Here is an 11104-nt window from a genome sequence, read left to right on the forward strand (position 1 = left end):
TATTGCAATAAAGTAATGTGGTCAGCCGTCCCACTGTGCCATGACAATCGGAACCCATTTGCCAGCAGTTTGGTACTGGTGCCGTATATATTATTGTGCCCCCCCCTGCCCCGTCTCTCCACCCCCCCCCCCCCTTGAGATTTGGTACTCTTGTGATCAGATAGGTGCAAGGTAGAAATCTCCGCTGGCTTGTCAGGTGCCTGGAAGTAACCCTTTTCTTTCACCCCCCGTGATAACGACAATCTGAAAAGTCTGAGGTTTGTCCCGACACAGGACCTGGAGGGAGACAGAACTTTCCCTGAGAGGGACGGGGTGCAGGCTCTTTGACATGTCCCACATGATGTGTGCATGTGAGAGACAGGCAGCGAAAGTGAATGAGAGACACGGTAAGACAGAGACAGACAGACAGAAAGAGAGAGAGAGAGAGAGAGAGGGGCAGAGAGAAAGCAAGGGTGACACGGAGATAGAGAGAAAGTGAGAGAGTTAGAGACAGAAAGAGAGAGAGAGAAAGTGACAGAGAGACACAGAAAGACAGAGACAGAGAGACAGAAAGAGGCAGAGGTAGACGGGTGGATGGATAGATCGATCAATCCTCAGTGCAATCCCTAATCTTTAACAAGTTCCTGATCTTATTCAGGGAAAGTGGGCGCCTGGATGAGGGGGGAGGAGCAGCTTTACAATAGTTGCCAGAGACCCACGATTGCTGTGGGCTGGTGGGTGGGCTGTTGGCCTAGGGGCAGGGTGCGGGTGGAGGGAGGGGGGGGGGGGGAGAGGGGGGGGGGGGGGGGGGGGGGGGGGAGAGAGTAGCATAGAGTACAATAGGTCAGTGGGAAATCCCACTACCAGGAATACATTTCCCTCCCTATCTGCAAAGACTGTTCACTCCACGACTACCTGGTCGATTCCACTCTGTTCCCCCCTCCCCCCACCTCGCTCCCGTGCGCACACCCCGCCCCCTCAGTAACTCACCTCTCAATCTGAGACAGGAACCTGGTCTGGAAGATGCCCCTGGTCTTGAGCCTCTCGGAGATCCGGCCCCGGAACAGCAGCCCCCGCTTTGTGAAGTCGATGAGGATGTTACGGACGATCTCGCCCAGGTACATGCCGCTGATCAACTTCTCGTACCTGCCGGAGAGAGGTCAGCCGGGGTGAACATGGGAACAAGCAGGAGCGGGCCATTCGGCCCTGCTGCGCCGTTCAATCACAATGTGAGCTGATCATCCAACTCAGTCCCAAGTTCCTGCTCACTTGCATTGATCCCTTTGTCCCGAAGAACTCCATTCAAATCCTTCTTGAAATCAATGTTTTCTGCATCAGAGAATTCCACAGCCTCCCCGACTCTCTGGTTGAAGACATTGCTCCTCATCTCAGTCCCACCCCATCTCCTTAGATTATGACCACCTGGTTCTGGACTCCTCAAAGTCTTCGGGTTCTGTCCAGTCCCTGTTAGAGTTCAATAGGTTTCTATGAGAACCTCCCCCCCCCACCACCCACCGAATCATCTTGGAAACTCCCAGTGAATATAGTCCTAATCCAATCCAATTTCTCTCCAGCCATCAGTCCCAGGAATCAGTCTGGGAAAGCCATCGCTGCCCCCCCCCCAACCCCCTCCGACGCCAGAAGATCCTTCTTCAGGTAGGGAGACCCTAAACCGCACAGCGTGCACGCACGCAGGCGCACACACACACACAAATACTCCGGGGTCTGGTGTCGCCGTGCCCATCCTCGCCCCTGTCCTCCAATCCTCCCGCTGCGGAGGGCACAACATCTCATTGGCCTTCCACTGCTCCTGCAAGGCTGACTTACAGCGAGTGGGGGAGGAGGGACGCCCAGGTCTCAAAGGGTGCATTTTCAGTTTTGAATTTGTTTAATTTGGAAACTAAGACAAACAAAAAGAAGCTCTTTTGTAGGAACTCAGTTTCAGGATAACTGTGACAGCCTGGTCAATCTGTCCTGCACACTTTCCAAGTTAAGAACGTCCTTCCTACAGCGGGGCGATCAGAACTGAAAGCAGGATTCCAAATGTCGTGTAAAGCCGCAAGTTTTGGACTCAATGCCCTGACCAGCAAAGGCAAGCTGTCAATCAACCTCCTTCACCACCCTCTCTCCCTGCACTTCCCCTTTCAAGGGACTATGTACCTGCACCTCTCGGTCTCTCTGTCCCACAGCACTCCCCAGAGCCCAACCATAAACGTCCTCAGTCCTGCGCTGGTTTGTCTTCCCACAATGCAACACCCCGCATTTATCTGCATTTAAACTCCATCTGTCCAGTGGACGAGCTGCTCAAAATCCCATCGTACTCTTGAGACATCCCGCAGCTCTCAGGGAGCAGGACAGAAGGGGATTTCGGGGGTGATAATGCTGGTCCAGAATCCACAGACAACTGCTCTCTCTCCCGCCAACTTCCTCTGGCAAAGTAACTGAATCCTCTTCAAAATCTGCTGACCTTTCCCGAACACAGCCGATCCCTGACGTAGAGGCCTCAGGATGGGCGTAGGAGGAGACTGTTCCACTCCATCGCTCAACTAGATCACGGCTGATCTTCGAGCTCAATCCCATTTTCCCGTATTATAGAACAACACGGCGCAGAACAGGTCCTTCGGCCCTCGATGTTGTGCTGACCTGTGAACTATTCTCAGCTCATACCCCTACACTATCCCAAAATCACCCATGTGCTTATCTAAGGATTGTTTAAATTTCCAATGTCCCTGTATCCTTAAAATCGAGGAATCGATTGAAATTTTCTTGCACTTGGTGAATGTCTGATTCCCCACTGTCCAAGGATTCACCACCGTCTGGGAAAAGAATGTCACCTCACAGATTTGTAGATTCACACAGTTGCGGGAAAGGCCCATCGGCCCCTTGAGACTGCACCAACACAAAGCACCACTAAGGGGCGGTAATCCCCATTTTCTGCACTTAGACCATACCCTTGAATGTATGGGCTATTTCAAATGCTCAATTAATGTTATTTTGGTAGGTTGTAACGTTTCCAGCCTCCGTTACCTTCGTCAGGCAGTGCATTTCAGATTGTCACCACCTGCTGAGTGAAAAAGTTCTTTCTCAAATCTCCTGCCCCTTACCCGGACAGTATGCCCTCTCGTGAGTTACCCTCAACAGCCACTGTCTGTTCCATACCCTTCATAATCTTATATACCTCAATCACATCCCCCCCCCCCCAGTGTCTTCTGAGCTCTAGAGAAAAATTCCAAGGCTATTAATCTCGCCTTACAGCTCAACTTCTCCTTCCCAGGCAACGTCCTGGCTAACTTCCTCTGCGCCCATTCCAGTGTGACCGTATCTTTCTTGTAGTGAGGTGACCAGAACTGCACACCGTGCTCCAACAGTGGCCTGACCAACACCCTGCACAACCTCAATATTACTGCCTTCCTCTTATACCCTGTGAAACAGCAGATGAAAGCAAGTGTCCCACATTCCTTCTTAACTATTCAATTTACAACTTCAGGGATCCGGGAATGATTACCCCAAGATCCTTCTGTTCGCCTCAGCTACCCATTTAGTAAATGCTCCCACATATTGTTGGTCCTTCCAAAGTGCATCACCTCGCATTTCTAAGGGTTAAATATCATCTGGCCAACCCATCTATATCTTCCTGCAACCATTGTCTCCACTATTAACCGCCCTGCACTTTTCACTGGACTCCTACCCCTTTGTAACCTGACAATAAACCGAATTCTAATTCTCCCATTCTAATTTCCAATCTACTGGTCTTGGTGTCGTCTGCAGATCTGACTAATATTTCATTCTGGATTTGATTTGATTTGATTACTGTCCCGTGTCCTGAGCTGCAGTGTTGTCCTACGAGAATTGAAGGCAGGTCACACTATGCAAGTTCATGAGGACTAAGAGCCCGCCCGGATTTGACTACCTCCACATCTGCCCTATCTGGGCACTTGCAGAAGTTAATTCAAGTGTGGGTTAAGTATTGACTGATGGCCACATGGTGGCGCAGTGTCATTGGATGCCAAGGTATCCTACACTGCCAACGGATAGATTAGATTAGATTACTTACAGTGTGGAAACAGGTCCTTCGGCCCAACAAGTCCACACCACCCCCGCCGAAGCGCAACCCACCCATACCCCTACATTTACCCCTTACCTAACACTACGGGCAATTTTACATGGCCAATTCACCCTAACCTGCACATCTTTGGACTGTGGGAGGAAACCGGAGCACCCGGAGGAAACCCACACAGACACGGGGAGAACGTGCAAACTCCACACAGTCAGTCGCCTGAGGCGGGAATTGAACCCGGGTCTCTGGCGCTGTGAGGCAGCAGTGCTAACCACTGTGCCACCGTGCCGCCCACGAGGTTTCCCTCATTTCCCAAAGAAGTATCTCCGGATTTGAGAAACGCACTCCCTTACGTCTGTCTGCCCGGATTCATCGACAGCCGGTCCACTTCCCGATCGAACTCAGTCCGGATGTCATCCAGGCAGCCATTGTCGCCAAACGCGCCCCATTCCATGTTGATGCACATCCGCCCTTCATCGCCTTCCACCGTCTCCACATTCTTCATCTCTTCCATGTAGCAGGCATTGCAACCGGTCCCTGCAGAATGGGGGGGGGACATACAAACACAACGCCAGATAAAACAACCTGCTTCAGAACACAAGCTGCTGTGGACCAGAAAGCGACCAGCAATGGCTGCGTAAATACAGCAGGACGTCGGTGGCTGGGAATCCTGTGGCATCCCCTCCCCCCCCAAAAAAAGCCTGTCCCCACCATTGACAAGGCCAAAGTCAGGAGTGTGTGATGGAATACTCCCCAGTTGCCCTGGATGGGCGGGGGAGGGAGGGGGCAGCTCCAACAATACTCAAGAAGCCCGACACCAACCAGGGACAAAGCAGTCCCTGCCTGACTGGCCCCACACCCACAAACTGTCACTCCCTCCACCACCGACGCTCAGTGGGGGATGTGTACCACCTACAAGACGCACTGCAGCAACTCACCACGGATGAAGTGCCTGTGAAACGCGTGAGCAAGTGAGCAACGGGTCGGAGGTAGGTTGGCCAGTCCAAGTTCAGGTTTAAGAACAGATCCCATGAAAACATGGGTCTGAGGACGTGAGCCCATTGTTAGCATGTATCCACATTCAAGTTGGTCAACTTCAACAGGAAGGGAGGGAAGTGGGGAACTGGGGGTGAAAGGTGGGAACTGAGGGCCAGTGTAATGTGTTTCACTGTTTCAAACACATCAACCCATTCACACAACCAATCTCGAGCAAACAACTGATTATTAAACCATTATGTGGATGCAGATGGAATACATTAGGATGCTCCCTTCACTTTTATCATCGACGCACAGAGTCTTGCAGCACAGAAACAGACCCTTCGGTTCAACCAGTCCATGCACGGTGGCTCAGTGGTTAACACTGCTGCCTCACAGCACCAGGGTCCCAGGTTCGATTCCAGCCTCGGGCATCTGTCTGTGTGGAGTTTGCACATTCTCCCCGTGTCTGCGTGGGTTTCCTCTGGGTGCTCCGGTTTTCTCCCACAGTCCAAAGATTTTCAGGATAGGGTGAATTGTCCATGCTAAGTTACCCACAGTGCTCAGGGATGTGCAGGTTAGGGTGGATTGGCCATGCTAAATTACCCATAGTGCTCAGGGACGTGCAGGTCAGGGTGGATTGGCCGTGCCAAATTACCCATAGTGCTCAGGGATGTACAGGTTAGGGTGGATTGGCCATGCTTAATTACCCATAGTGCTCAGGGATGTGCAGGTTAGGGCGAATTGGCCATGCTAAATTGTCCCATAGTGTTAGCTGCAGTAGTCAGAGGGAAATGGGACTGGGTGGGTTACTCTACGGAGGGTCGGTGTGGACTTGTTGGGCCGAAGGGCCTGTTTCCACACTGTAGGGAATCTAACGTAATGTCATAATCACAAACTAAACTAGTCCCACCTGCCTGCTACTGGCCCGTAGCCCTCCAAACATTTCGTAGCGATGTCCTTTAAATGTTGTAATTATACCCACACAGACTATTTCCTCAGGAAGTTCATTCCACACACAAACCACCCTCCTGTCCTTTTTAAATCTCTGCCCTCTCACCTTAAAAATGTGCGCCTGCTCTTAAAATCTGCCATCAGAGGGAGAGGACAAATATCATTTACTCTATCGATACCTCTTACGATTTTGTAAACCTCTACAAGTTCACCTCTCAACCTCCTATTATCCAGTGAAAAAACGTCCCGGACTATCCAGCCTCTCCTTAAAACTCAAGCCTTCCATACCCGGCAACACCCCTGGTAACTCTCTTCTGAACCCTCTCCAGCTTCATAATATCCTTCCTATAGCGGGGCAAACCGAACTGGACACCAATGTCCTGGACATGCTCAGCATGACGTCCCAAAGCTTGCACTCCGAAGACTGAGCAGAGGGGACGTCAAAGCAAAAGTGTTAACTCGCTCAGAGTCCCTGCTTCCTTGTGGCAGGGCTCAGAAAGAGAGAGAGAGTTCGCTCGCCCCGCAAGTGCTCACCGACAATGAGGCCGACCTCACAGAAGGGGTCGTCGTATCCACAAGACATCATCGTTCCGACAGTGTCGTTGACGATCGCCACCACGTCCAGGTCAAATTCCTGCAAAGCACAGAAGGGGAAGAAGGGCTCAACAAACTCTCGCTCGTCTCGCTTCCCAATCCCAGAGAACACATGGGTCAGGGAGCACACAGGAACGGCAGCGACCACTTCACTCTGGAAAAGGAGGGGCCTGTGCAACGAGACCGGGGTGGCCCTCTTACCCCATTGGCTGAAAGCCCGCCTTGCAGGAGCAGCGGGCGGTGAGGATGGCCAATGGGAGGGTGGCGTGAGGAGCCGTGGATGGACAGGGCGAGACCCCACCATGGGCTATTGTGTGTGTTTGCAGTCTGGGGGTCTCCTTATTACTTAGCAGTCAGTTCTCTCCCTCGGAAATTCTACGCCTGCAGTAGGGAAAGAGCACTCCAGGTTTCTGTGATATCACTCCTTGGTTCTTTCCAACAAGCAGGACACCCTTCCCAGACTGCTTCACCATGACACCGATTGCAAGGACACTGGGAAGATAGAATCTGGCAGATGGAATTAGTACAAGAGGGGTAGAACGTAAAAGTAAGGACGTTATGCTTTAGTTTTACAGAGCATTGATAAGACCATGTCTAAAATGCTGTATACAGTTTTGGTCTCCTTATTTAAGGAAGGATCTAATTGCATTGGAGACAGTTCAGAGCAAGTTTACTGGATTCGCATGTGGAATGAGCAGATGTGGGCTGCACGGTGGCTCAGTGGTTAGCACTGTTGCCTCACAGGTTCAATTCCCGCCTCGGGCAACCTTATAGAGGTTTACAAAATTATGCGGGGGCATGGATTGGGTAAATAGGCAAAGTCTTTTCCCTGGGGTGGGGGAGTCCAGAACTAGAGGGGCATAGGTTTAGGGTGAGAGAGGAAAGATACAGAAAAGACCTAAAGGGGCAACTTTTTCACACAGAGGGTGGTACGGGTATGGAATGAGCGGCCAGAGGATGTGGTGGAGGCTGGTACAATTGCAACATTTAAGAGGCATCTGGATGGGTATATGAATAGGAAGGGTTTGGAGGGATATGGGCCGGGTGCTGGCAGGTGGGACGAGGTTGGGTTGGGATATCTGGGTCAGCATGGACAGGTTGGACCGAAGGCTCTGTTTCCGTGCTGTACATCTCTATGACTCTATGACTTTGCGATACTTCACAGTGCATCTCGGTTTTCTGGAGCTGCAACTGGAGACCTAATCTGAAGAAGGATGTGCTGGCGATGGAGGGAGAAAGGCATTCCCAAACTGATTCCTGGGACTGATGGATGGAGAGAGACCGGATCAGGTGAGCATCGTATTCACCGTGAGTTTAGAAGAATGAGGGGGGGAGTGGGGTCCCATAGAAACCTATCAAATACTAACAGGAAGTAGACAGAGTAAATGATATTCCCAATGACGGGGGGGGTCCAGAGCCAGGGGGCCGCAAGTCTAAGGAGACAAAATGGGACTGAGATGAGGAGAAAATGTCCTGACCCATAGAGTCGGGGGATTCTCTGCTGTAGAAAGCAGTCGGTGGGGGGGGGACAAAACTTTGAGTGCTCCCAAGAAGGAGTTGGACACAGTTCTTGGTGCGTAAGGGAGATAGCGGGAAAGAGGGGACAGAGTTGGATGGTCAACCCATGATCATATTGAACGGTAGAGCAGGCCGGTATGGGCCGAACTCCGAGTCTCTCTGTCAGGATGCCGACGGAGATCGGGAAATGCATTACACCCGTGAAACAGATCATCTCGACACAGGGGGATGCATTAGCGCAGCACTGAACATGACTGGCAGCCAACACATTGAATCAGACTCACTGGAGAAAACTCCAGTCAGATCAGAGCATCACAAACCAGGCCACAGTTGAAATGAGCCAATGGGCTGAGAAGTGGCAGATGGAGTTTAATTCAGATAAATGCGAGGTGCTGCGTTTTGGGAAAGCAAATCTTAGCAGGACTTATACACTTAATGGTAAGGTCCTAGGGAGTGTTGCTGAACACAGAGACCTTGGAGTGCAGGTTCATAGCTCCGTGAAAGTAGAGTCGCAGGTAAATAGGATAGTGAAGAAGGCGGTTGATATGCTTTCCTTTATTGGTCAGAGTATTGAGTACAGGAGTTGGGAGGTCATGTTGCGGCTGTACAGGACATTGGTTAGGCCACTGTTGGAATATTGCGTGCAATTCTGGTCTCTGTCCTATCGGAAGGATGTTGTGAAACTTGAAAGGGTTCAGAAAAGATTGACAAGGATGTTGCCAGGGTCGGAGGATTTGAGCTACAGGGAGAGGCTGGACAGGCTGGGGCTGTTTTCCCTGGACTGTCAGAGGCTGAGGGGTGACCTTATAGAGGTTTGTAAAATCATGAGGGGGCATGGATAGGGTAAATAGGCAAAGTCTTTTCCCCCTGGGGTGGGGGAGTCCAGAACTAGAGGGTTAGGGTGAGAGGGGAAAGATATAAAAGAGACCTAAGGGGCAACTTTTTCACACAGAGGGTGGTACATGTGTGGAATGAGCTGCCAGAGGATGTGGTGGAGGCTGGTACATTTAAACATGTTGCAACATTTAAAAGGCATTTGGATGGGTATATGAATAGGAAGGGTTTGGAGGGAGATGGGCCGGGTGCTGGCAGGTGGGACTAGATTGGGTTGGGATATCTGGTCTGCCTGGACGAGTTGGACCGAGGGGTCTGTTTCCATGCTGTACGTCTCTATGACTCTACGTCAGGACTCTCTCATTGAATTCATAGCTTGCGACCTGTTGGAGTGAATGCTATGCAGACTTCCCAGTATTTGAGCCGGGCACAAGTGTGTAAAATTAGCAAGACGGCTTTGCATGGTCCCTGGCTTCGGACCTTGGCTAGTTTTGGGAAGGTTGGACCATAATTGGACAAAAAGACAGAGAAAGACACAAGGACAGTGAAACTGGTGAAGGGAGAGAATGGGAAAAAGAGAGAGAGATCGAATTGTTACATGAGTGAGAGGGATGGAAGGGGAGAGAAAGGGAGGAGAGGGATAGGAGGATGGAAAGGGAGGGGAATGAAGAGAGGGAGGGAGAGGGAGAGAGTGGCAGAGAGGGACGATGGAGAGAGATGGAGACAAGGAAGAAGAGTTAGAGACGGATAGGTAGATTAGGGATAGTCAACACGGTTTTGAGAAGGGTAGGTCATGCCTCAGAAACCTTAGAGTTCTTTGAGAAGGTGACCAGACCAATGGATGAGGGTAAAGCGGTTGATGTGGTGTATATGGATTTCAGGAAGGCATTTGATAAGGTTCCCGATGGTAGGCTATTGCACAAAATACAGAGGCATGGGATTGAGGGTGACTTAGCGGATGTTGTTCAGAAATTGGTTAGCTGAAAGAAGACAGAGGGTGGTGGTTGGTGGGAAATGTTCATCCTGGAGTTCAGTTACTGGTGGGGTACTGCAAGGATCTGTTTTGGGGCCACTGTTTGTTTGTCATTTCTATAAATGACTTGGATGAGGGGCTAGAAGGATGGGTTAGCAAATTTGCGGATGACACTGAGGTCAGTCGAGTTGTGGATATTGCTGAAGGATGTTGTAGGTCACAGAGAGACATAGATAAGCTGCAGGGCTGGACTGAGAGGTGGCCAATGGAGTTTAATGCAGAAAAGTGGGAGGTAATTCACTTTGGAAGGAGTAACAGGAATGCAGAGTACTGGGCTAAAATTCTTGGTAGTGTAGATGAGCAGAGAGATCTCGGAGTCCAGGTACACAGATCCCTGAAAGTTGCCACCCAGGTTGAGAGGGTTGTTAAGAAGGCGTACGGTGTGTTAGCTTTTATCGGGAGAGGGACTGATTTTTGGAACTACGAGATCATGCTGCAGCTGTACAAAACTCTGTGGCCGCACTTGGAGTATTACGTACAGTTCTGGTCACCGCATTATAGGAAGGATGTGGAGGCTTTGGAAAGGGTTCAGAGGAGATTTACCAGGATGTTGCCTGGTATGGAGGGGAGATCTTACAAGCAAAGGCTGAGGGACTTGAGGCTGTTTTTGTTAGAGAGAAGAAGGTTGGCAAGCAACTTAATTGAGACATATAAGATAATCAGACGGTTCGATAGGGTGGACAGAGAGCCTTTTTCCTCAGATGGCGATGGCTAGCACAAGGGGACATAGCTTTAAATTGAGCGGTAATAGATATAGGACAGATATCAGGGGTAGTTTCCTTACTCAGAGAGTAGTAGGAGCGTGGAATGCACTGCCTGCAACAGGAGTAGATTCACCAACTTTAGGGCATTTAAATGGTCATCGGATAGGCACATGGACGAGAATGGAATAAATGGGCTTCCGATTGGTTCTACAGCTCGGTGCAACACCGAGGGCCGAAGGACCTGTACTGCGCTGGAATGTTCTATGTTACAGAGCGTGAAGGTCAGAGAAAAGGAGGAAGCGAAAGGAGTCAGAGAGAAAGGGATGTAGAAAGAGACAATACTGAAAAGTGAGTGAGATGGGAGATGGGGGGGGGGGAGAGACAGTGAGAGAGAGAGAGAGAGAAAGATAGACAAAAATGTGTAAGAGTGGGATAGGGAAAGAAATAGGGAAGACA

At 50.6% G+C, this 11104-nt stretch overlaps 1 protein-coding gene across 1 annotated transcript in view; it reads right to left on the reverse strand.

Moving 5' to 3' along the window:
- Positions 1-965: 965 nt before the first annotated feature.
- The window catches only part of LOC122542992 (hexokinase-2-like), a 49289-nt gene continuing 39150 nt past the window's right edge, over positions 966-11104 (reverse strand). Inside the window, exons 14-16 of the mRNA XM_043681137.1 lie at positions 6500-6599; positions 4390-4573; positions 966-1125 (exon numbers count right to left, since the gene is read on the reverse strand). Of these exons, the coding sequence (XP_043537072.1) occupies positions 966-1125; positions 4390-4573; positions 6500-6599 (444 nt within the window). The remainder of the gene's footprint in view (positions 1126-4389; positions 4574-6499; positions 6600-11104) is intronic.

Source organism: Chiloscyllium plagiosum, chromosome 42 (assembly GCF_004010195.1).
Source record: "Chiloscyllium plagiosum isolate BGI_BamShark_2017 chromosome 42, ASM401019v2, whole genome shotgun sequence".
Classification (NCBI taxonomy): Eukaryota; Metazoa; Chordata; class Chondrichthyes; order Orectolobiformes; family Hemiscylliidae; genus Chiloscyllium; species Chiloscyllium plagiosum.